This window comes from Perna viridis, chromosome 9 (assembly GCF_037379345.1).
Source record: "Perna viridis isolate PV_CMFRI_1.1 ecotype Kerala chromosome 9, ASM3737934v1, whole genome shotgun sequence".
NCBI lineage: Eukaryota > Metazoa > Mollusca > Bivalvia > Mytilida > Mytilidae > Perna > Perna viridis.
The window spans coordinates 44195142-44222963 of NC_142453.1; the positions used below are offsets into that span (position 1 = coordinate 44195142).

General features: G+C 33.2%; 1 protein-coding gene across 1 annotated transcript in view; it reads right to left on the reverse strand.

Moving 5' to 3' along the window:
* Nucleotides 1-4608: 4608 nt before the first annotated feature.
* The window catches only part of LOC148608661 (uncharacterized), a 72034-nt gene continuing 48820 nt past the window's right edge, over nucleotides 4609-27822 (reverse strand). The window contains exons 54-75 of the mRNA XM_088545300.1: nucleotides 25093-25292; nucleotides 24349-24460; nucleotides 23913-24067; nucleotides 23647-23761; nucleotides 21206-21441; nucleotides 20596-20710; nucleotides 19556-19722; nucleotides 19017-19131; nucleotides 16416-16633; nucleotides 15631-15751; nucleotides 14875-15137; nucleotides 14513-14657; nucleotides 12771-12973; nucleotides 12394-12505; nucleotides 11658-11911; nucleotides 10979-11125; nucleotides 9443-9586; nucleotides 8911-8928; nucleotides 8157-8265; nucleotides 7124-7215; nucleotides 5883-5994; nucleotides 4609-4771 (exon numbers count right to left, since the gene is read on the reverse strand). Coding sequence (XP_088401426.1) covers nucleotides 4654-4771; nucleotides 5883-5994; nucleotides 7124-7215; nucleotides 8157-8265; nucleotides 8911-8928; nucleotides 9443-9586; nucleotides 10979-11125; nucleotides 11658-11911; nucleotides 12394-12505; nucleotides 12771-12973; nucleotides 14513-14657; nucleotides 14875-15137; nucleotides 15631-15751; nucleotides 16416-16633; nucleotides 19017-19131; nucleotides 19556-19722; nucleotides 20596-20710; nucleotides 21206-21441; nucleotides 23647-23761; nucleotides 23913-24067; nucleotides 24349-24460; nucleotides 25093-25292 — 3271 coding nt within the window. The 3' untranslated portion in view covers nucleotides 4609-4653. The remainder of the gene's footprint in view (nucleotides 4772-5882; nucleotides 5995-7123; nucleotides 7216-8156; nucleotides 8266-8910; nucleotides 8929-9442; nucleotides 9587-10978; nucleotides 11126-11657; nucleotides 11912-12393; nucleotides 12506-12770; nucleotides 12974-14512; nucleotides 14658-14874; nucleotides 15138-15630; nucleotides 15752-16415; nucleotides 16634-19016; nucleotides 19132-19555; nucleotides 19723-20595; nucleotides 20711-21205; nucleotides 21442-23646; nucleotides 23762-23912; nucleotides 24068-24348; nucleotides 24461-25092; nucleotides 25293-27822) is intronic.

The following is a 27822-nucleotide window of genomic DNA, read 5'->3' on the forward strand; positions in this document are numbered from 1 at the left end:
CTGATGTTCCGGGTACCCAAAAAGCTGAGTAAAATGTTTTGACTTTAAAGTTTGAACAGTCTACAAAAACATCACAAGTAAAAGTACCCAATATTTTGTCGAAATAAGCGATGATATGATAATTTACACCCCAGTCACCAAAATCAAGCAGTTTACTGTAACATTCTGTTTCTTCCTTAAACTCACGTGGTATCCAAGCTAAGGATAAGTCTATATTAAATAGCAAACATGTCTTAAAAATAGTAACAGTAAATGTTGTAGCTCGGATTTCATACTACCTATATGAGTTATTGTGACAACGTTCTGATCGTCCGAATATAATTTTACGAACTTATTACGGAGTTGTTCTCCGAAAGTAAGCAAAACTAAATCTACAGCTTTTATTCTCTATAAGTAGAACTCTGGAGTTTTGTAAAATCGTCCCACATACAGTGGAAAGTCTGATTCACAGAATCTAGCATCACTCCTGCACCATCGTGATCGCTTTCATCCGTACAAATAATACGTTCCGGTTCACGAAGCCAAGGTGAAATTACACGCGGGAGAAGGGAAAACACGCTACGAAACCAAAATTTTAACTCTAAGCGTGCCAAAACGTTAAGGTGAACCGGCTGATCCCAGACAAGTTTCTGAATAATTAGTATAGACATTTGCCGGGTAAAGAACTGACAAACGGGGCCGTACGCGAATCGTAATGAAATAATAGACCCTACACCAGATGCAAGCTCTCTAGTTGTAACTACCTGCTTAGAACGTATGCAGAGAACCTTTTCACGCAAGTTTTCTTACTTTTGTTTTGGAATATCTATAGTACCGTCTCGAAGATTCCACCTAAAACCTAGCCAATCAATAATTTTCGAAGACTTCCGATGACTTTTCTCTTGATTAACGAGAAAACCTGCGTCAAAAAGATCTTTTTGCATTACCTTAGCTATTTTTGTCAGTTATCAAAACTGTCACAAGTCCACCCATCGTCAAGGTAAAGAATAGCCTTCATCCCGTTAGATCACCAATATTTAACTAGTGGTCTTAACACCTTAGTAAAAACAAACAAATGTTCTCAGTTGTCTATGTATAAGAACTAGAATTGCCAAACGGTAGGACGCTAAAGACAAAATATCTGGCCTTTGAACCAAATTTCCAGGAGAAACCCAAATAAGTATAAAATTATGGGTGTATATTTACATGGTGATATCCACTAGTCAGATCGAATTAATCATGTAATTGCCTTTCTTTTCGAATGATAAACCTTCTACTGTACCTTCAAATTTTACTTTTCTCTTTTCTAAAATCATGTCATTGCCTTTCTTTGCGAATGATAAACCTTCAACTGTACCTTCAAATATTGTTTTTCTCTTTTCTAAACAAGCGTTAACATGACGCAAATCCAAGATTAATCTGGGTTTTCTACCGTTTGGCATAGAAACAGATAAAGGGTTAACACAATGATGAGGAAGTGAAAATTCATGAACAAGGTTTTTCTCTAATAGTTCTAAAATAGCCTTTCCAGTGAAATCAGACTGATCTAAAGCGGACTTGTTATTTTTCAATATAACTCTATCTGGAATAGTAACAAATTCTAACTTATACCCATTTTGAACAATATCTAGAATGACATCAGGTTTTAAAACTTCTCTCCAAAATTTTACAGAATTTTTTAACCTGTATTCAACTGAAACTGCAGTATTTTCAATGTTTTTAACTTCACACTGTTCTTTGAAATTGTACCGTAAATACTCAACTTGTTCAAAGTTTGTCGTCTGGACTGGAACTTTATTGCTTGTTGTCTGCACGGGTTGCTGTAGCACTTGGTGGCTGTCTCTGCTGATATTGATAGGTGTATAGACAGAATTTAAATGTGTAACCCAGGAATCCACACGAATGGCACAATCCGTTGAATGTAGAACCGAAGGCTGGCCTGTAACAGTTGACATTGTTGTAGGTCGGTTTTTGGGCGGGACTTGCTGGTTGACGAGGGTAGAAGCCTCCTGATTTAACGCCAAGAAAAAGCTGAGTGTTCGACATTCCATGAAATACTCCTTGATTATGCTGTGCATAGCTAGGTGCAGACTTAGGATAAGGAGTATAGCTCTGTTTGTCGCTTTTTGGTGGCTGCATGTGAAACTGCTGTGCGGAATTTTGCTGCATCTTTGGCATTATCAGCAATGTCAGAATCAGTATATTCTTTAACTGCATCCCAGCCATGTTTATCGGCTAGTTTCAAAAGTTTATTTCTGAATTTAATGGATTTCTTTTCAGAATCAATGATGGATTGCATGCCTTTCAAATCACCAAAATTGAGTTTGTTTCAATGGTTTCTAAATTGTGCAGTCTCTCTTCATTAAAAGCGAATTGAACTTTATTACCTTCGCTTTTGAAGTCCGAGCTAGTTTTAAACTTATCTGGCAGTTCTGATACGATTTTGACTGTCTGTGTCTTCAGATCAAAGTCAATCTTGTTGAACAAATTAACGGCGTCTACAGCGTTGAAATATGTGCTGCTAGAATCCCTGGGAGAACTTATGGAGCGTCTCTTTGCTTGGTCAGTTTGATGTCGGGAATTGTCTTCATCAGAAATCGCATATATATACACCTAACAAGTTGATATCTTGTAACGAACGTCGCATTGACGAAAAATTGAAGGACTTATAACGATTTTCATATACGAAAAGAAATTCAAGTATATACCATTTTGTATTCAGGTTATCCGCTGGTTTATTTGTTATGTTTTGCCATATCCGTTCTTTTTCTTTTCCTTTGAATTTTTTTTATAAATTAAAAGAGTTTGAATCCCAGTCGAGCCTAGCAAATTTTAATCGCCTTACTCGAATTTAAGTTTACCTACATATATTGCAGAGATGTGCGTATAATGGAAAAATATATATGAAATAAAAGTAAATGTTCTCAGTTGTCTATGTATAAGTTTAAAACGAACCTTATATGTATATGTTGCATTTAGTTCTGGTCTTTATAAAATGTAGTTAAGTAAATTGATCTATTAACTGGTGTTATATTAAGTAGAATATTGACGCTTTGTTCATTTTTAACAACAATAACGCATGTAAAAGCATGTAGTTCGAACTCAAACTCAAATTAAAATATCGATCTATTTTATTGAATTTAATTTAATTGTATTGAAGTACAGGTCAGACAAACGGTCATCTTTTATCTTTTACACTAGTTTCGATATGATGATGCCAAACGCGCTAGATGAATCAGGAATATCATGTGTTCAGGGGATCTTAACAAAACGTTAATACTGGATCTACGGCGCAATTTCTGATATTTTTATTGTGAATTTATAAATAAACCTAAAATCATTATAGTCGACCTGGTATTCAATCTATTCTAGATCCAATTTTTATCACCGAATTAATAACTTCATTGATGAATGTCTCTTACCTATTGATCGTAACATTAGCAATCATTTGAGTATTTACTCACATTTTAACCACATATTTTATATTGATTCCAATAAACATATAGTCGTTTCATCAACAAAATTTTATAATATCATTTTTGCCTCTTCAAAATGTAGTTTTGGTATATATTCTATTAATGCACATGTTGCCTTTGTCATTGAAGGTTATGATCTCTTTTCGTGGTATTTTGATTGTAATTTATTCTATCACAACTGACATAGGACTTAAACATTAAAGCAAAATAACTACTACTTAACTATAAAATTGATCGATGCATCTAATATAAATTTGTAGTATTGCAGTGTTTTACAATGTCTTGCTTAGGAAATAATAGTTATGGAAATTATTACTCATCTACAAATTGTATTTTGTACGTATTTAATGCATTTATCGGGGGGACTTCAATAACTTAAAGAAATGTGTCCAGTCCATTTGATGTTTAAGAGCAACAGAGTATGCGTAAAATAAAATATGTACGACTAGTGTACGAATTGTTTTGCCATATGCATTTTCAAATTTATTATATTTTCTAAATGCATACCTTTACGTGGACTATGCTGGTGTATCCATCTGCACCATGGAAACAGATTTGTTCAACGTGTCAAAGTTTTCCTGTCCTCTTTCGTCTACCCATACTTTACTTTTTTATGCGCAACTCGGCGGGTGTTTCTAGAAAAGCAGTGGAGGCTTACCCTACCGGTGCACCTGGTCAATGCTCCCAGTTTTTAGTGGAGTCCGAGTTGCCCATTTACTTTTGTTACTTTGTATGTTCTTTGTTGTGTATGTCTGTTTTTTCATATCTGCTCTTTGTTTCATGCTCCCAGTTTTTAGTGAAGTCCGAGTTGATTATTTATGTTTGTTTTTACGTGTTAATTTGGTTATATTGTGTTCCTTTTTTGTGGGTATATTTCCCACGTCTTGTCATTGTTCTTCAAATCTTGGTTCCCCTGATTACTGTTTTTCCTTATCTAGACTTAGTAGACGTTGCAGACATAAATGGCAAAAATCAAGTATGTGTTAATTCAAAACTAGGTACAAATCACTGGATATGAACGTTCACCTATTGGTAAATGCGTATATCTAAGCGTACAAAAACCCATATTGGACAATATTTGAATCATGTGTTCCATTGATAAGTAAATATAACCTATTCAATTAATGTTTAAAAAAAGTTTTACAATGACACATCACAGGAAGAATTTTTTATTAAAACAAGTACAAAATGTTATATCTTATTCATCTGGATACCCACTTATAACATATGGTTTTGGGCATGACGGTTGTTTACAGCATTTTCCTGGCGCAGGGTCTAACCATGTGCACACAGGAGGTAAAGTCCATGCTGGACACCTACAAGTGAAAAACAAACATGTACACATACGATTCACACTGCATATCAACATCAAATAATATATGTAAATACGGATGACCAAGGCCATGCCTTAAACGAAACAAACAACAAACCTTTCATTAGATTAATTAGACAAATAACAATATTTAGAACTGCCTCGTTCGTCAAAATAACGAGTGTCAAAACTTAAGAAAAATTAATAAATACATATTTCAAAGTATAAAAAAAATTCCTGGAAATTCTAGACAATGACAATGACAAGCACTCATAACTATATTCTAACTGTTTTTTAGGACTCAGGGGAAGAACGATTTTTTTTAATTCTATAGTAATTCTATCTCTTGACACTTTAGGAAAGACTTTTCGGACAGATTGGTTTTCAATAAAGCTTAATCTACCTATTGACGTGACCGAACAAAAAACATATTTGTATGCAGAAATTTTGCAAGAACAGCCAGGTGGTATCTTGGCGAACATTGACAAGAAAATTGTCACAGTTTTTCTTGATTCATGTGCCAATACATCTTTTGATATTTTTATGTAGGAAGCATACAATAAATACCATTCCATTCATCTTCTTTGTACATGAAAATCATCTCGGTTTTACTTGTACTTGAATTTGACCTTCAATTATTGTATTTTTTCATATTATTTGTAAAAACCTGAATTCTATTTTAGAACCATTCATTACGTGTGTCGCATCCACTTAATATGTGACAGCATTTCACTATTCTAACACTTGAAATTGTTAAATCATCATTAATGACAGAATTTGAAGTAGATCAAATTTCAGATTTGACATTATTAGAACAACATGACAGATATTTTAAGGACGATTATCCTACCGATGCATCTTGTCCATATTTAACATTTTTTACTGTATATATATGAGGTTAATTAGTATTCTTTAAAATGTTATGTCTGTTGTTTTCATATATTGTGTCATATATTGTAACATGAATATCACATTTTTCTATCGAATTTTGGTTTCCTTACCTTAACTTATATCTACACTAAACAAATTTATGGATCAAACTCTCCCGCAAATTTGATTGTACCATTGTCAAATAATCATAAATCCTTCTTACAAACTTACAAAATATTACTTACTTTTCTTTACATTGATATTGTCCATTACTAGCATCGCTACAGACACAGTCATAACTGCACCCATCTGTCCACTTATCATCCTGGATATATGCTTTTCCCTTGTAATGGCAACCTGAATGATTAAATAGATCTAGATCTGACTACACAGGTGACAATTTGATATATTAAACAACCTTTTTTTATTAATTTATTGCATCTTAAATACACAACAATCTTTAAATGGATTGAAAATGTCAAGTTTTAATGTGAATTATCGCCCTTTACAGGCTATGGACTGTAAATATATATATACATCTAAGTATGGTATAAAACTCCATCAAAATCTTTTAAGTGGTTTTTGAAAATTATTATTAACATATTTAAACATTAAAAGTTTGGATGACGTAAATTCCCTTTTAAGTCCTCGGAAAATGATAATTTTCCTTCATGCATCTTTACATATGATTTCTCCCCTTCCAATACTGTGACATAAAAATTAATTGGCGGTTTAAAAGATTCTTCGCTGACCAGGTTATGAGACATAAATGCTAAATTTAAACTATCTCTCTTTGGAGTCCTTCTATAATAATTATTCTTCTTCATGCATATTTACATAAGACATTGACATACCTTGAGCCGTTTGGGAGAAGTTGCACAAGGAAAGGTAAAGATAAGATTAAATCGTCAAATGCAAGTTTTGCTCAAGTTTCTGTAGCAATTGCTCAACCACAGTACTTGAATGTCATAAAGTTCAAACTTACAATATATACCATCCAAAGTCTGCATTGCCCCCGTACTCATTGCTAATAAAGATTTCGTCCTTTTCCCAATGGTATTGTTACATAATCAGCTCAAATATTATATTTATAAATATTTTCAACATACCAACAATTTTAATTATGTGAAATAAAATTGAATTTATTTGAACATTTTTTTTCAACCGCTCGTCTCCATTCTCTTAATACAACATTTCTGTTCTACTTATACTACAATATTTTCCCATTCACCATTCCAATATACTATTGGTCTGCAGCGTTCCCCATAAAAGTACGGTATTTTAATGGATAATGATATTGGAATTCTGTCAAGAATTCGAATGAAGTATTACCAACAATGACTGTAATTCGGATTCGCAATTTAGTTTGTTACACCATAAAAGACTCTTACAACATAAAGCATTACAGACCAGTTTATTTGATTTTACATGCAGATAAGAAAATCACATTGGAATTTTCGATGCTTAATTTAATACATTATATTACCAATAGTTCTGTTAACAACTGGTATAAGACAACAGTTTTCAGCATTTGGTAACAAAGTCCAATTTGGTAGAAGATTATCGAATATAGGGCACCTAAAACAAATAAATGAATATAAAACTGTTGGTGTTATTCAGTACAGTCTACTCTTTCGTTTCATAATTTAAGTTTCAAACAATGTTCAGTTTTAATTAGGTCAAAGAAGCTAACGGATTAAATCGTACTCAATCAGGACGCGGAAACAAATTTACGGAGTGCTTCGTAATATATCAGGAAGCAGTACTTAATCAAATTAGGACATTGAACGGTGCATTAGTTGGTTTGTGTAGAGCTTCTTCATTGACGTCATTTTACCATGTAATATTTAAGTTATTCACATCGTTTCTGATTTAAGCGTTAAACTTAAACTAAATTAAATGGCCGTCTTATTCATAAATCGTTTTTATAACCATGCATTGTGACAGTGTATCAACATGTAAACTTAATCAATCACTAGAGGCTTATAAGAGTCTGAATCGCCGCTTACCCTGTCTGGTAAGCAACATCTGTTTCTGTAAAAACGGGATTGTTTTTTCTTGAATAAAAATGCCTGTAGTTCATACCAAAGAAAAAATCATATCACTTTTCATTGAATAAAGTCCTGTGGTTTCTGATGAAAAACATTTGTCAAGTTATAACATTAAAAATAGGAAAACGATGTTTGGACAGTTTAAATGAAAATTTCACTACTTTTACTCAATGTCGGAATTTGGAGACTTATGAAAAACTCGAGTCTGACCATTTTATTAAAATTTTATTAACAGCGTCCATGTTTTTCGACGGATAAAATATCATCATACGTTTAAGGCAGAAACAGTCGTACGAAATTTGGTGAAAAATAGACAAGTAGTGTCAGAGAAGAAGGGTTTTGAAAAATTGTTAAAGAAGACGATAGACGAACGACGAGGACGACAATAATAAAGACAGACGCCAAATAATGACGATAGCTCACACAGCCCGTTTGGCCAGGTGAGCTATAAAGACTAATGTCACTCACTTGTTAGTACATTTAGGACTTCCATCAATGCAAGTACAATTCAATTTACATCCGTCTTTCCAGCTTTGTCCATGATTGTATTGTGAACCTTTATATATACACTTCTTAGCTGCAATAATGGATTACCAATTTTAATTACAGTTCATTGATGAAATTACATTAATACGTTTTATGTGCAGTAATTGGGTAGTCGTATTTCGTATCTAGGAAGCGTTATTTATGCGGTATTTCATTTGTTGACATCTATATTAAACACTTATGTACACATAATAATAAAATGAATGGAGGAATATATATAATGTCAGACATATCAAAGACAGCAGACAAAAAGTAATCATTTAGCTCAGGCACAGTCATTTGACATCTTATTTGTGATATCTACTGTAATTATCTTATTTAACTGAAATACTTAAATAAGACAGCCTGATTTATAAATAAAGACTAAACTGGTTGATTTTTCAATCCATATAAATACTTTCTAAGGCTAATTTCCACCTTGTTCGTAAGGTTCACCATGATAAAAAAAATAGGTGAGACAAATGTGGCGTAACTGGAGTCGATTCCAGTTATATTATATACAAAAATACAATTTTACCACAATCAAATCAAGTCCGAAATAAAATAGCGGGTTACATCAGCACTAAGATTAATGTTCAGCCGTTGTTACAATAAAGAGAATTAATTTATGTCTGTACAATGTATGTCACTACATAATTGAGAAATAAATACACCGTTTTATTGATTATGTACTCACGTGCTGATGTGGAACCACCTAAAATAATTTCATTGTAGATAGATTATACAATGGAAAACACTTTCAATATGGCAGTAAAGTAAAATGGAACAGATATATCCTATTGAAACCCAAAAGACTACTTCAGAATTCACTTTATGAAATTACACTGAGGATCTTATTTTGTATTAGACCCTAAACATCAGTCGATTGTTTTGTGAATCGATGTCTTTATCCATTGATTACAGTACAAGCTTGCAAATGTTATAATTAAGCAATAATTCTAATATATGTACCATATTCTTTTCATTCACATTTTACTTTGAGAGGATTTTTCAGTTATCCAGATACTTGTCATTGGCTAATATATAAATTACGATTTATTTTCATCCGGTATCTTGTACATGTCCGATACAAAACATTCAAGTAAACTTTAAAATGTATGACAAGGATGCGGATTATGAGTGACGTAAAATGGAGAAAACGTAAAGTGATACTGGTTTATTACCCACAAGTACAAATGAAATATCTTGACTTTAAATGGCAATATTACCTGATCTGCATTTATCGCAAGTATTTTGACAATTTTCAATCGCCCAATTTTCGTAAGCCTTATTGTTGCAGACAATATGCTTTTGTGAAATACAAATCTGTGGTTGCTTGTCATGGCAGCCTACTTGAGTTGGAGTAGTAGGACCTATACAAAAAAGCAAACGAGAAACTTTGTATTATATGTAATAGACCAGGACCTAAAGTACTAATTGTCATTGTGTCAAGTTGCAATCGTTCAAAGCATGTCCGAAACCCAAATAAGTCTCATTTACTTCAAATTCAAATTCAGAAACCGTCACATACCACATGATAAGTCTTTTGTTGATTCACTTTTCAGATAATTTCAGGTTTCTTAATGAGAGAAAATTGAATGTTTCAAAATATTAATGTCAACATCATAACAAACGAAAATATGTGAGATACGAAATTAAAAACATTGCGTTGAAATACAGCGATGTTAAACCTCCACTTCTTAACAACCCACTTTCTCCATGATTTCGTCGCAATAATACGTTGCCCGACATTTGGCATCTGTCCGGATAAAATTCAAGTAATTGTCCGTCTAGGGTGTATCTTGCTATAACAGTGGAACAACGTAAAATGCACTACATCGCTTTTTAGACAATGCGCCACAACCACAAAAAATAAACCCAATAGAACATTGTTCTTATCACATAGTTTATGGTGTGAAATTGAAATATCTAGTGGTCCAAAAATTTGATAAAAAACATGTATATTGTACATGATATTGGCATTTTCTCAGAGTTTTTTGTTTGGTTTATCTAGGTAGGAAATGAATGTGTAAGTTTGTATGCAGAAGTAATCATCGTTAGGTACAAACATGAAATATGAGGAATTAAAAAAACAGTGTTTTTTCAGAGGGTTTTTTCTGAACCATAACCCTAACCTCTACCAATAAATTGTCTGACTTTTATATCATTTAGTACTTTAAGATGACTTTTCATTCAATCCCTTCAGCATCTGCGTATGGAGTTTTCATATCACAACTCATACGTTATGTCAGAGCTTGCCGAAACTACACGCTAAAATTCTTACAAATAACCTCCTGGAACAGGGTTATGCTGCTACAAGATTGAAATCATCACTATAGAAGTTTTATGGTCGTCATCATAAACTCGAGGACCGCTACCATGGATCCATCTGCGCCATGAAAACTGATTTGTTCAACGTGTCGAAGTTTTCCTTTTCTTTTTCGTCTTACCCGGACATGACTTTTTATAAGCAACTCGGCAGGTGTTTCTAGAAAAGCAAAGGAGACTTACCCTACCGGTGCACCTAGTCCATGCTGCCAGCTTCTAGTTGAGTGCGACTTGCCCATTTGCTTTTGTTACTTTGTATGAATTATTTCAGTTATGTTCTTTGTTGTGTACGTCTGTTTTCCATGTCTGGTCTTTGTCCCTGGATTACATTCCTTTGATTACCGCTATAATCTGTGTTCCCATGATTACTCTTTTACTACATGTAATGAACGAGCAAATAGCTTAGAATAACAAAATAGGACTTGTTTCATACTTACACAAATTACAATATCCAGGACAATTTTCTTTAGCCCAGGAAAGGAATATTCCGGTGCATGAATCCTTTCCAAAATCGTCACAGTTGTCTAATTTGTTATCACACGGTGACTTTGGAGTAGTTGAAATATTTTTTTCCTCGTTACAATCTGTTTAAGATAAGCCAACGTAATCAGTTGAAATATAAATATACAATAAATGAAACATGTAAAAGTTACATTATCAAAAGCATCAATTGAAGTTTAAAGCATTTAATCAATGGAGCACCCAGTGGTTTAACTTTCTATTTGTCCTTCGTTAGCCATCAACCATTGCAGTATCGTTTATACTTCGTGTTCAGATTGAAGTATTGGTAATACACAGTGTTCAGATTGAAGTGACTGTAGTGCTAAGGAATCAGATTGGACTATTTGTTATGCTAAGAAATCAGATTGGAGTATTTGTTATGCTCAGGAATCGGATTGTAGTATCAGGAATGCTCAATGTTCGGATTGAAGTATCAGGAATGCACAAAGTTCGGATTGATGTGTCGGTTATACTCAGGGTTTGGACACAAAAAAGGTCACAACGTAAATATAATATATGTGAATTTATCAAATTGTTATTTCATTTTTTAAACATCCAATATTTCTTAATTGTATAATATTGTAGATGTACAATAAATTTATCTTTTTATCTTACCACAAAGACCACATCGGTGAGCACAGTTACGGTTTGCCCATGGTTCATAGACCCCCTGACATGCTTCTTGGCCATAATCATTACAATTCTCAAGTTTATCTTTGCACCAATAACAGGTTGGACGAATGGAAATAGTAGTCGTTGTCGTTGGTGGTACCGATGAATATGTCTGATCACAAATAGGTCTAGGACAACAATCCTGGGCGTCCTTTACCATGGTACAAAATGATGGCAAAGACGTGTATGATGGACATCTGCACATAAAAATAATAGTGGTATATGAAAGCAATTACCTGTTAATTGCAGCCTTGAATATGTTCTTCTTTACCAAAACCACAGTTTATCTTTCCAGAAGTATCACTGAGTTATACATATAATATGAGTATTGAGAAAAGGTTTAAACTTTTTTTGCTAAGCACAGTAATGGTTATCAAAAATATACAGTTAGGGTAGGATAATGTATTGTTTTTCGGGGAAAAATACAACATTAGACCAAGCACATAAACCTTAAAAAGAAAGCAAATAGCTGGCACCTCTGAAGACAAATTTACTTAACTTGCAATACAAGAATACGCACCTCTGGAGGCAACTTTACTTACCTTGCAGTACAAGAATAAGCACCTCTGGAGGCAACTTTACTTACCTTGCAGTACAAGAATAAATACCTTTGGACTGGAGGCAACTTCATTTACCTTAGAGTATAAGAATGAGCACCTCTGGCGACAAAATTTCTTACCTTGGAGTACAAGAATAAGCACCTCTAGAGGCATCTTCACATTTACAGTCAAAGTCACATCCATCACTCCATCTCTGGCCTTGTTGATATGTACGTTCCTTATACAAACAACCTAAAGCCATATAACACAATTAGGTTCAGCTGTTTTAGATAACAAGAACTAGCAGAAATATTCTTTCTTTTTTCGGTGGACAATTTTAGACTAGTTGGGTAAAATAGATTGTAGAACTAAAATATTGTAAGATTTTGTGTTTTTTATTGCATGTTCTGGAGGCAGAAAATTCCAACTAGAGTAAACAGCATAAAAGGTCAGTTACTAAGAAATGGGTACATGTATATAAAAAGTTATGCATCAATTCATGAACATTTTTAACTACCTTTAGTTATATTTGTGTAATGATTTTCTCGGAAGCCAGTATAACCATTTGGTAATGAACCGATAATGGTATACTTTGTTTGAGTGGTAAGTGGATTAACTACTTCTCCAGTTTCTAGTGAACATCTTGGCTGATTACAACACTGTCCGTCTATCCTTTGTAAGAAGCATTTGTTGGATGGAAGGTTATTGTACACCGGGCACCTTAAATAATATAAATAGATCGTATTTAGTCTCAAACATACAAATGTATTGTAAAAGAAAGAGTAATCAAGCAGATCAAGATTCAAGTGGAAATAAAATATAATCAAGGATAAAGACTAGACACGTAAAATAGTGGACATAAAATAACCAAACTAATGCGTTTCAAGCTGCAAAAATAGATGGGCAATTTTGAATCCATTACAATCTGGGAACATGGACCGGGTGCAACGGCCGGGTAAGCGACTTCTACTTGTCAAGAAATATCTGCAACGGTGCGCCTGAAAGGTCAAGTTCTGAGTACACAATCTATGACACAGTAAAGAAATCGGTTATCACGATGGATACTCCGTTACGATCCATGAGTTCATGATAAAACTTATATCTTATAGCAACATAATCTTGTTCCAGAAAGTATAGAAAACACTACTAATTTTGTTCACACACTGAACATGAATTGAAACGCATTTTGTGAACATGGTTCTTTTCCCATTTTAATCATAGTTGTGGTATTCCATCTTCTGATAGTAAGGGGTATTACTCAATATATTGATTATGTTACAGCATTTGGAATGCTTATATCAAGGCGTAAAAAATCTGTTTTCACGTAAAAGCAAAGAAATAATAATTAAAACCAAAATCATGATATTCGTAATCAGGGAAAATCTAGTCCAAAAATACTCATACAACACTATAAATAACACAAATTTTCTTAAAGAATAAAACAAAATCTTGAGCATAAAAGAACAACTTGGGCTTCACTATCACATTCAAAATGTGATAGTGAAGTTTTATCATGAACTCATGGATCGTAACGGCGTATCCATCATGATAACCGATTTCTTCACTGTGTCATAGATTGTGTACTCAGAACTTGACCTTTTATGCGCAACGTTGCAGATATTTCTTGACAAGCAGAAGTCGCTTACCCGGCCGTTGCACCCGGTCCATGTTCCCGGATGTTAATGGATTCCTCTGTTTCTAGAAAAGCAGAGGACGCTTACCCTACCGGTGCACCTGGTCCATGCTCCCAGGTTTTAGTGGAGTCCGAGTTGCTCATTTGCTTTTGTTACTTTGTATGTATGAGTTTAATTACTTTATGTTCTTTGTTGTGTATGTATATTTTCCATGTCTGGTCTTTGTCCCTGGATTACATTGTTTTGATTACCGCTATAACCTTGGTTCCCCTGATTACTCATTCAGTATTAACTGGGGAAAAATCGTGTATTTCAAGAGAAAGCGCAGTTTCTCATATGATAGTGCAATTCTCAACACCTCTTTAAACAAGGCTTGCAACTTATTCGATTGACTAGCTTAGTGGTTCTGACAACCATTATGGCCGTTATGTAAGATTCTGACCGACACACTGGCTTGTGTCTGTTATGCATAAATTAAACTGATACCCTTGCCCTGTATAAATTATGTATTATTGAGTCTGATATGTTTGCTCTCTACCTGCCGATATCTTACCACAACTACAATGCGTATAATGTAAATCTTTGTGGCATTTTATGCGTATTTTATGCAAAATCTTTCACTTACAATGGTTCACAATAATAGTAGCCACTCTTTCCATCCATGCATTTACAATGGTATTCACATCCATCCTTCCATTTCTCCCCTTCATTATAAACTAAGAACTTCTCTGGTGTTGACTTCGTAGCCTTCTTGTGGAATATGCACTGACCTTGAAAAAAAATACAAGTTAGGACAACGGTGACTTCGTGTTAATTGCTGAACACATACTTCTGTTCTGACATAAAATATGTAAAAGTTGTTTCACACATTCATCTAAGCGTAAAATGTTGTAAGTAAAAGGAGCCAGTTTAAAGAGTAGCATAACTTAATGTTAATTATATCGTCCATAAGTAATTAGATGCAGTATAAGACTCTATTTTACTTACTTCGAACCTGTGAAAACTGTATTTTAAGTATTTGAAAGCCACCACCAGGAAGTAAAGGAGCTTGAGTTGTTGTGATCGGTCCGACAGGAATTTCACCTGGTCTTGTCGGAGTTACAGTAAAAGGCGATGCAGTTGTAGCGACTACTTCACCAGGCGGTAGGTAACTTACACCTGGGATATCACAACTAATTTTAGCGCAACATTGTCCAGGTATTTTAACCTTCGTACAGTAGCTAGGTAGTATATCAGGGAGTGATGGACATCTTAAAGTAGAAAATATATATCAAGATATCATGTATTAAGTCTAAACAATGAAAGACTAAAGCAAATTGTAAGCGATATTAGAATTTGACATATATAAATACTGTATTAATTCAAAAATCAATGTAACATTATGATATTTTGGTTATATATAAATACCCGTTGCTTTGTTTAAAATTATAAATTTTATAACAATAATAAGCTTGCATTATTTTTTTAAGCATGCAGTTAACCTATTTTTCCTAGACTTTTATGAGCAACTCGATGAGTTTTTTCTAGAAAAGCACAGGACGCTTACCCTACCCACCTGGTCCATATTCCCAGTTTGTAGTGAATTCTTGAGTTGCTCCTTTACTTTTGTTTTTTTTTTGTAAGCAGTATTTTGGTTATTTTATAATCTTGGTTGTGTATTTTTTTCTTCTTATGATCTTTGACCCTGGATTGCAGTCTTTTGATTTTGATTCCCTTGATTACTCTTTAACATATAACACTTACTTGGAGACACATTCATACTGTCTTGCCTGTGCATTTTTACATGTACAGACGTACAGACAGCCATCGTCCCATGACTGCCCCTGACTATACACAACATTTTTGTACACACATCCTCCAGTACCTACAAAATGATTTTATGATGATCAATTCAAAAGTATAACGAACTCCCAGGTTAACTCAAACTATTTACAAAGTAAACCTTTTGTTTTTGTTAGAAAATATATATTTGACATGACAAATACATACACTTTCTTATTTCTTTAGTCATTTACTTCTTAAATTATAAACAATTGTTTTATTTTACATATCTAACATTTATTTTTCCCACCAATTATTATACATCATACATTACATATTGCGTAAATTATTCTGATGCCATAAGAACGGGATATTTTTTATCAAAAGTAAATGACTAATATACATTTTGAATGTTCCCTAACAATTAATTATCTACAGATCCAGGATTATATTAGTTTAATTCATGTGTAAATTTTAACTGCATCTTATGAAATTTATTTTATTTCTTATCATTCCAGTAAATTATAACCCAAAACTGTTTCCATAGAAATTATGTAGTTTATGATCTTAAATGAATAAATTTATTTCGGAAAGTAAATTTTGAAAGTGTCACACATTGACTGAACCTTCAATGTACACCAAGTTTAAAAATAAAGTCTTCATAACTTTAAATTGTATTATCATATCAGCCGAAGAGACAAACTGCTCCATAGATAATTGCTTTACATATCAAAATAAAAATATCAAACTGGTACTATATATTATACCTCCACTAAGGCTTGATCCACTGGTGAACACTTGATGTTGTCCTAACGGTACGACGTTTATTTGCCCTGGTTTTACAACAATATTAGACGATCCATTGAAAGTGTTAAAGTATGGATCGATTGTAACATTTGATCCCGTGGTTTTACATTGAGGCTTGTAACAACATTCGTCTTTGACAAGAGTACACTGTGAAGGTAGTCTTGAAAAAAGTCGGCATCTGAAAAAATATCAAAACAATGGAACACAGTGGAGGTAGTCTTGAAAAAAGTCGGCAAAGAGTATAAGAACAATGGAACACAGTGGTAGACTTGAGAACAGTCTTTCCTAACAATGGAACATAATATCATCAGCAAGTTCTCTTAATAGGTCATAGAAACAAAAATATACCTGTAAATTGGGACAAATCACAGGGAAGTAAGTTAGGTATAATTGTAGTGATCAAATGTTTTATAATAATGAACAGTGAAACATCAATGAATGTATGATCCAAACAGTAAAACGTCAATGAATGTATGATCAGAACAGTGAAAAGTCAATGAATATATATTCCAAACAATAAATCGTCAATGGATGATTATTCTGAATTATCAATGTATATATGTTTCCAACTGCAACACCCTAAGTACAGAAGAAGGTACATCCATCGACAAAACAATTTCTGAACATTAAAAGGACATTAGACGAAATATATATCCCTTAACTACAAACACAACCTGAAAACTACACAGAAAAACCTCCCTCTACCATTGCACGGTGAATATACCGGCGGTGATTTAAAAGCATTAACATGCCATTGCGTCATAATCGGTAAATTTGCGATCACATCAGCACAAAGAGCAATTTACAAAAAAAAACAATCATTATTCATTATTTAAGAAGAAATTAGTATTTTTCAATCAAGGATTTAAATGACAGGTCCAGTTAAAAAGAAAGACTCTATGAACCAGGAAGGTAGTTTCTCATATCTTTGCCCCATTATCACATACGTGAGCAACTGAAAAATCTATGTATCGCTTAAAAACTCTCAGGGAAAATTTTAAGCAAAGCTCTTTAACTTGATACCCCCACTCTCCCATTTGATAATATGCATTACTGAACCTCCATTTTGATTTTTATCAAAACTTTAAACAGTAGGTATACAATGAGAGCATGTATTAAATATTCTGTGAAAGTTTCAATTTTATTTCATGGTACAAGATGAGTAAAGGATAAAAGATGGGTTCTGCCATTTGCCTATAAAAAATGACAAATTCCATGTTTTGTTATTTTTAACCACCAAATTGATTCGGAACAAATTTTAAAGAGGAAATGCACAATGGGAATATGTAATAAAGATTCTGAGAAAGTTTCATCCAGTCCCGTTCAATGGTATAAAATAAGTAACGGATAATAGATAGGTTCCCCATTTGCTTATATAAAAATGACAAAAGTCCATGTTTTGCTAAGTTAAACCCAAAAATTGATTCGAATCAAATATTTAAACATGAGGTGTACAATGAGGTCTCATTCAATTCCAGCTAGTCGTGTGGGAAGAATAACAAAAAAGATATGGGTACCCAGTTTAAACGGATTGACGGACAGACGGACACCCCAATCACAATATACCTCACACTTTGCAAGTAGGGGTTGCAACAAGTCCATAAGCTTCAGTAGCTGATTTTGTTTTCGCTACATTGTGATTGCAGATCTTTTTTTTTTCTCGTGTTCAGGCCATGAACTTTGATTTTGATGTACTTGAAAAATCTCGTTACTGTCAGTTCGCTACATATAGAAGAAAAAAGATTGTAGTCAATTGGAATTTGAAGTTGGTACATTTCGTGAAGTTTGAAATTAAAAGCTCCCCCTTTTTTTTATTTTTTGAGATGAAGATGAAGAAATATTCCGGATTCAATGTGTCTATAATCATATTAATACTGATCTCTTTTTGGAATATCAGATGACGTCATAAAGTAAATTACCACATATATTCCTTTCCCTGAAGTTGGTTTTGAAAGTGCATTTGCTTACCCTACCGGTGCACCTGGTCCATGCTCCCAGTTTTTAGTGGAGTCCGAGTTGTTCATTTGCTTTTGTTACTTTGTATGTATGTTTTTAGTTACTTTGCTGTTTTTTGTGTATGTCTGTTTTCCATGTCTGGTCTTTGTCTTGGATTACATTCTTTTGATTACCACTATAACCTTGGTTCCCTTGATTACTCTTTTAAATAAACAAAGAAGATATGTTTCAGAAAAAAAAATTACTATTATATTGATGAAAGTCTACGGGTATAAATATAAATAAATGATCCTTGGAAGACCAAGAATGAATCAGAAATGACTTGAGCAAACATACAAAGCTTATTACCCTACATCCATATTGATCTAAATATGAAGTTGAATTCCTCTGACAATATGGCTATGAGTTGAGCTCAAATGGAAATCTAGATACACACACGTTGTTTGAAAATATTAAATTTAGAAAATTGTTAGAATATTTTCTGGGTATTTTGTTAAATACCAGTGAAATTTGACAGTGGCATTCTGCATTACAATATCTACCCATTTTGTATTCAAAAAGCATTATATATATGCACAATGCCCGTATATATAAATATATCTTACTTCGCTTTGCATTGATAGACGTTCATTGTACCATTCACGCATGTACAGGTAAGGTCACAACCATCTGCCCATGTAGACCCCTGCGCGTGTTCTGTGTTCTTGTACACACATATATCTGTTATAATAAACAGAGATGTTTACCAAATTTACTAGTTAACCAACAAATATTATATAATTCAATAGTAATAACAAAAATAATTTTAGTATATCAATCTGCAGGTCAATAGAAATGATCATAAATACAGAACAGTGCACAACTGAATATGCGGTAAATTTGCAAAGAAATCCTATCATTATTCAGGTAAGAAACATTCTATTTATTTACTCTTCGATTTAAGTGAAAAAAAAAATCATCCGTTTCTAATTCCCTTTTTTGTGGCAAGTCTAATGTAGATAACCTAACAAGTAACCATATTGAATAAATCTAGCACTAACGTGTTCCCTTACAAGATTAACAGATGTCATATGAACAGCATCAACCAGTTTTTAAGATAACTGAACACCTTTCTGTAACTTTCCATACCCCCTGTGTGACTTACTTTGAGTGTTTGGAGTCCTTGTAGTAGTTTGGTCTGTTGGTGTGGAACTGATGATAGTTGTTTTGGTTGTTGTCATACTTGGATCACATTTTGGTTTACGGCAACATGAATCATTTGGATCTTGTTCATACATACAATAAGCTGGTAAGTTATAGTACTGTGGACATCTGTAGAGTAAGAACAATACTCTTGTGGGTACATATAAACCGACTAAATGAATCTGTTATTTTGATATTTTCGACTTTATTGGTTCACATTCTTTCAATTGAGTCATTTTACTATAAATTCCTGGGTTTTTTTTGCATGCTTTGTATATTGTTAAACATACTTTGTAATGCATTCAATATGTCTATTGAAAAATCAAGTTTTACTCATGCCAGTTGTATGTCGTACAACAATTTCATTTTATAAAATAAGAAAAACTTATATTTAACAATAAAAAAAAGAATTAATTTAGTGATGAATTAAAACGAACGTAAAGTTCATCAATGTACGATACAGAAAATTACGTAATTTGTTCGTTGGATGATCGGACTAAATTGAAAATTGATCACTTTGATTTTTTGTTCATATTTCCAGCGTTATATAATGTTTAAGTTCTACCTTATTCGGTTCGATAAATTGTTTCTATAGATTTATGTCTTTGTTTCATGTTTTTTTTCTAGTTCAAGCAATAATTTTGATTTTGATGTATTTGAAATGTCCCATTATTGATACTTCTACATTTTATGCCGATTTATGAATACTTAATAACATCTCCCCTTTTTTGCATATATGTATATTGTTAAGCCTACCATTCAATTTATAAATTTTATCTATTAACAAATTCGTTATTTTCAGTTTAGTTGTTTTTTTTTTCATTTTTGCTAGACTGTATATAATGCAAACTATAATTCTTAAATTATTAATATCCATTGAAAAAATTATGTGTGCTGTGCACATCTTGATATCGTCACATTAAATTCTAAATTTCATTTGTTTTGTTTATTCTTATATTTCAGTATTCTGGATGCACAGTGTTGATATAACCATACACTTACCTGTAATTACACTTATATTGCCCTCTCAGTGCATCAATACATTCACATTTGTAGTTACAGCCATCAGTCCAGTTCTGTCCTTGTTTGTATGATGTTCCCTTGTACATACAGATATCTAAAATAAACCAAAGGGAATCACGATTCAAGTGGAAATAATGATAAAATACAATCTAGGGATAAAACTAGTCAGGGAATACAGACACACACAACAAAGGAAATGAAATAAACAAAATAACACGTACAAAGAAACAGAAGTAAATGAAAGACTCAGACTCCCCTAAAATTGATAATTTCTACCAGAGTTATCTGCCATAGAAATGTTGATGTGCATTTCACTGAAATTATAAATCATTAAAACGAAATGGAATATCCTGACTTTTCCTGGATAAAGATGGTACAAACAGTCAAATTACAATGTTAATGTGATATGTTTTTTTTAATACTAGAATCAACTCAATGCATGATTCTTACTGAGACTGAATCTCCTCAGAGTAAAACTTCAGACATTACGATATTCCTTACCGTTTCTACAGAGTAAAATTGTCAGACACTATGTTATTTCGTATCATGTCTACAGAGTAAAACTGTCAGACACTTAGATATGTCTTACCATTTCTACTGCCATTATTCTGAGTGAAGTATGGATTTATTGTGCCTTGTCCAGTAAATCCTCCTTGGACCGGAAATGGAACTATTTGTAGTTGTTTTGGTGTTGTAGGAGTTGGTCCTGTTCCTGTGAAAATCGCGGTTGTTGGAAAATTAGTACATTGTGGTACAGTACAACAAGGATCCATTCTGTCGGTCACCAGGGTACATGACGCCGGAATGTTATTGAAAACAGGGCATCTGAAACAATGATTTCAATGAAACAACTGTTATACAACAATACTTGTCATGAAGTTACGTTTTCAGAAGAGCAAGGTTCTTGTAAATAGGTAACAAAGGCACATTGTAATAACGTGCATGTATAGCTATAAAGGTATCATCTTGTGTAGACACTAAAGAGCTTAAAATGGTCCTACAAAAAGAATTATTGCAATCATACATACTGTTTTATATGGACTAGAGCCAAAATAAGGTCGTTTGTTTCCCAATGAATGCAAACAAACATGATAATTATTTCAAACTTTTTTCCCAAATGCTGCTTATGATTTTTTTTCAAATGACATATGCTGTCAAGGCTTACAAACGGAGAGGACAGTATTCTATTTTTACATTAAAAAAAACGTGAATTCACTTTTTTTCACTTCTCATCTTTTGATAAGTAAGATGTCAATTTACGGACTCGTGTAATCAGTTTATGATGAACTATGACGGAATATAATTCGTTTTTATACATTTTCCCGTTTGTTTTAAATTTCGATATTTTTTCCAAATCAAAATCCCAAATAAAACATGTTGAAAAAAAAAAACTGATTTGAGCTTTTATAATGAAACAGTTGCTTGTTTTTAAAAAGTGAAAATCCCTTCACAAGAACAGTTATATTCAAGTTGCATAACATGTTTGCTTTTTAGGCCATCCAAGGTTCCGGTTCTTTCCTGTTCTCGACATGTTCCTATGTTTCGACACTTTTAAATGGATGGAGACAAATAGTACAAAACATTTTATTTCAAATTTACAATATATATTTTAAGTTGTTATTTACTTATTCAGAAACACCAGGGTCAATATTAATGCCACTGCTGATGGACCGGACGTTCTAGAAGTTATTAACATTGTTTACTGAAATTTTAAGTATCAAAAATATCCAAACCCTTGAAAAACTTGCAAATCGGTCTCCAATAAAAACTAGGAGCATGGACCACGTACACAGGCTACTGTTTTTCTAGAAACACCCACCGAACTGTTAATGAATAGTCAAGTCCGGTGTAGACGACAGAGGAAAATCACAACTATAGACACGTCGAATAAAGCGGTGTCCATGGTGCAAAAGGGTACACCGTAACGATTCACGAGGTCATGATGACGACCATAAGCTTTTGTAGCAATGACTTCAATATTCAGGCAACATAACCCTGTTCCAAAAGCCTAACTGTAAGACGTCTAGCGTGGTATAAAAAGGCTGTATAGTTACGACAAGCTCTGGCATAACGTCAGAGTTGTGATATGAAAACTCCATATGCAGGCGCTGAAGGGATGTTGCCAAAGAAGAAAGGAAAATTGACAATACGGAATGAAAATCATCGCGTTTGTCGTAGAGTTTGGTCAATAGTTTTCCTTTTCCACCAATCATAGGTCAAGATATGATGACTTCACAGTATCTGTAGTATCCGTTATCTAAAGTTATATGTACTTTGGGTAAAACCCAATGTATAAATTCCTCCAAACTAGAACTGTTTAAAGATAATACGTCCTCTTTAAAGCGGAAACTGAGATCAGAGGATCTGGCTAAACGATGTTCCTTCCTTTGAATTAGATCAGCTATAAAGTCAGCCTCATGAGAGTAAATGAATAGGTCAGCAAGAAGAGGACCACAATTCTGGTGTACCGACCATTTATTGAAAAACGCGTCCACCACACTGGACAAAAACGTTGTCGATCAAAAATTCCAGCATTTTGAAAACATCTTCGGTTATTTGGAAGATGATATGGAATTGTTTTTTATAAAGTATGAAGATTATCTACAAAGTACTACATATCAGTATCTAAGTGTACCATTTCCTTTGGAGTAAGAATGATATATAGTTCTTTAGTCGTGATTTTAAATGAGTATGGGGGAAAAGCAGTATAAAGAGTTGAAAAATCATAGGTTTTAATGGTACTGTATTCTGATAATTATCTTAAATTGAGGATTTCCAGAAGATCGTTCGTATATTTCAGGATCTCAACTCTCAATTAGATTAAACAATTCCTTGGAATTCTACATCCATAGATTTCAAAAGACCATTACAGCATTCAGTTGAAATTTACGTCGTTTTGATGCTGTTCAAAGAGTTTACTCGTTAAACACTATCTATCAAAACTTTTAATTTACAATATTTTCTTTACGATTGGGTAAGATGTATATGTTTTATGAATTATTACGAAAATACATCTCATCTAATGTATACCTCTGCGTACAGCTATATAGTCCTGAGGAAACATCATCACATTTACATCTCTTGCTGCATCCATCATTCCACGTCTGCCCTTCTCTATAATACACACCTTGGTATACACAATAGCCTAAAACACAATAACATTTTCAGTACCGTGTGCATAGCTTTGTTTCATATTGTACACAAAATCACTGTGTGGTAAACATTCCCATGATCCCCCGAACTAAACGAAAATATTAATAGGATGGAGTATGCTAGTAAATGAGTGACTTCTTTACCTTTATTATATGTTGGTTTTGGTCCATATTGTTTGTATATTTGTGGTACAGCGGGTATATTGTGCTGTCTGTCACAATAGGGTACTGGACAGCATGAATCCTGCGGACTTTGAACCAGTGTACAGAATTGAGGTAAGTTGGGATATGTCTGACACCTAAAATATCAAATGAATCCATTTAAGTTATATACTGAACATATCACCAAATGTTCGTCAGCATTTTTTCTACATTGCAAATCAACCCTACAACATGGTATGTACATTATAACGCTGTATTATATAAACATAATACATTTTGTTGTGAAGGTTCGTGTTGACAATAAATAGCCGAAACTTTACCACTGTCCTTAAATCAATAAATGTTGCTTCGTACATGCTTAAAAGTGACACAGACAAATAACAATTTCCTGCGTAATACGATATGTAAAATGTCTTACCGTTCGGTGCACTTATATTGACCAATTTGTTCATCAACACATTGACACCTATATTGACAGCCATCATCCCATGTTTGACCTTGATTGTAGGACTTTCCGTTGTAAAAACAGCCTGAAAAGTTTTATAACCTGTATATTTCCAAAATTGATGTCTAGATATAAACCATATACTTAGATTAGATTAATCCCCACATTTAAAAGTTCTATCAATTGAGAATAGATATTAAAAATCAATTATATTTTAATATACTTTTTTCATAATAGATCAAAAATATGAAACAAATATTGACATTTTCTCCTGAGTAGGCATAATACATTAAGTACAAGACTGAAATATATTTCAAAATGTAAGGAGTTGTTCGGTATCACTAATTGATAGATTATAAAGAAAACTTCTGTCATATTAATACCTTTTGTCTTGTTTATTTTGGGAATGGATGCTATGAACAACAAGAACAAAATTACCGAACTGATTTCATTTTGACAAAAAATGATGATTGAGAGAATAATAGGACTTAGATGTTTCAAACATAAGGGCAGTTTTAGAACAGAATTATATCGGTAATCGATAACAAAAAATGACTAATTTTACACAGACAAAAAGACAAACAACATGCAAAAGAAAACTTAAAAACATACTAGGACTATAAAAAGTTACCGAACATGGAGCTCAAGAAGGATAAGGAGTAAGAAACAACGGCAAAACAGTAACTTGGTTTAACTTTAAGGTGTACTGGGTTTTACCTAGATTCTGTCCTGGGATCTGAGGTTTTGGGTTTAAAGCAACACCAGTCAACGTTCCATACACTGGTTTAGGTGAAATAACGATTCCAGATGTATTGTTTGGTAGTACTGGTTCACATTGTGGTACCTTACAACACAGGGGATCTTTAGGGTCAGCTACATATGTACAGCCAGTTGGTAGATTATCGTACCGCGAGCATCTGTAAAACGTGTGTTATTATTTATTATCAAATATATCATCTCATTTCAGCTTGTCTATAATGACATTATGTATATTTTGTCATCCCAGGTTAATGACAAAATAATATCTGAAATTAAAAGGTCAATTGTTCCAGAACAATTGAAAGGTCCTTCCCGCCAATTCTCTTTTGACCGCAATCATGTTCATAAGAAATTATTTTTGCCTCACGGCAAATGGCTCATTGTATAACAGCCTATAGCGACGTGTCGATCGACAATACTTATTTCTTGCTAGTATTTTAAAAGGCGAGGTTTTTGACAATTGTTAAATTTGCAAAATAGTTCTAATTTTTAGAAAAAAAGATGAATTCAGTAGTAATTGTGTAGTTATAAACTATTTTCTCCTATCAATTTCATCAATAAAATTATTTGAGAACAAAATGAACTTTTGATTTTCATGAAAGAAGAAAAAAATCAAAGGGAGAAAATTATAAAGTATTCCAAAGCAAAACGTCTCAATTGTCTCTTCCAGGTCAAATGGCCACCCATCTATGAAGTACTAAAAACACTTAACCTAGTATTATGCATTGTAAATTTATTATTTGAGTGTGTATTAAACAAATGTAGTCAAAATAAAACTCTAAATTCGTACTTTTAAGTTTCTACAAAAGTATGAGTATTGTGTATAAGTGTGAAATATTTGCCTCCAATGTGTAAGTTGGAACAACAATGTCGGAATAAAGTGACTTTACAGTATTACTGTACAATAGCTGTTTAAATGTATTAATAACCAAGAAGTTGGTCTCTGTTCTTGATTTTGTAAGGCAACTAAAAGAGTCAATGTAAATTGATTCAGTACATGAGGACTTTCATCTTTCTATTTTTAAGACAATTAAAAATTATTAATACATGTAAAATTATCGTAATATTCCCGCTAGGCTTTTAGGCGATGCATAGGCTTGTTTTGTAGTTAAAAATCGTAAATAGTGATTTGCACTGTTAAAAACCCCACCATCGGCGATTTAGGTGCCTATAAATTGAACGTATTATGCCGCCTTAAAAATGTAGTGGGAGTAGTTTTAAAAAGACAGCTTTCAGAAACTGACACATCTATGAACGTATTCACATTATTTATTTATTGTCTTAATTATTAGAAGACTTAACGTATTTCGGTTTAAGGGATGTCGATATGTATTGCGGATCGAGTTCATTACATTTGAGTTGATATCCTTGCTCTGATTGGTTGATTCATTTTGAACTGAGTATTTCAGCGAGTGCGCTGCGCGGTTTATCGCTTCTTCTACATATAGCCAGATCAGGTGTGTATCACGCCTTTTCTCTAATTAAGACTGTTACAGTCTGTCCGTTCTTTGTTTCTGACCTATTTATGGTTTTGCCGTTTTTTCTCAAAGAAATGTAATATTCCGGAGAATACTTTTGGAATTTTTGGCTTGCCGATTTAGGGAATGATTTTGGATATTTAGGCTTCTTTATACACTAAAACATTTATACTTATTGGTTTTCTGTTGATCGTCGAGCCGTGTTGAAATGTTAATTATTAATTAAGGTTGGTCAACAGTTATGATTTTAAATCCACGCTTTTCCGTGAACAATGTTAAAGTATTTTAGTTAAGGCCAGTCATCTCCAATTAACAAGCTAAACCGGTTAATTTACTCATAGTCGATACGCATTTATAATCGTTATGCACCATTGTTTTACATGCCTTTGTACTTTGTTAAATAAACTGTGTGTTTCCACATGTAGTTTTTATTCACAGTGTTTAATGACAGAGCCCAGTGCACGAACAATCGACGCGGGGTGTACTGTATGAGCTTTGGTCATAGGTAGTAGTTATTAACAAGTTAATGTAGAAACAATCATACTCCATTATCACATTTTCATTACATAAATCATGATTGTTGGATTACTTTAGAAAACTCTTAATCCATATTCTTATTTTAGATTAGTTTTATTAAACAAATGCATTAATTACGGTAAGAACTGTTGTTTTCAACGTGTGCACCAATTTTCCGAAAGAGAGGTGATTTTCAATAACCAAAAGCGACAAAGACACCAGTAATGGAATTCGTTGTATAGGAATATAGTTCTAAAAGACTTAAACAAAAAACTACATCAAAAGAAGTGCCTAAGATTCAGAAATGACCATACAAATGAGGTAAAATATATTATCAAAGTTTGACAGAGAACCATGAAGTGCAAAACATACAGCAAATCATTTAACATCAACAGTAAAGGTCCCAAGTCTGTACGATTTACGGTTTTAAGGTAGGTGACAAACCGAATTACAAGTCGCGAAATCGCGTATTCAGGGAAACCTCAAATCTTTGAGAAACCTTGTCAAATAGTACTGCCCCTTGTTTCTGAACAATTTGGAGCTTTCGGTTTGTGTGTAAAGGTTTAATGTTCACAAAATTAGTTTTTCCGCTACGGGGCTGATAACTCTGGAACGTCAAATGATCACGTCTCTCAGGGTGAATTCCAAAGTCTTATCCCAGATTGCAAAAGATGGTCAAAATCTTGTCGCGATA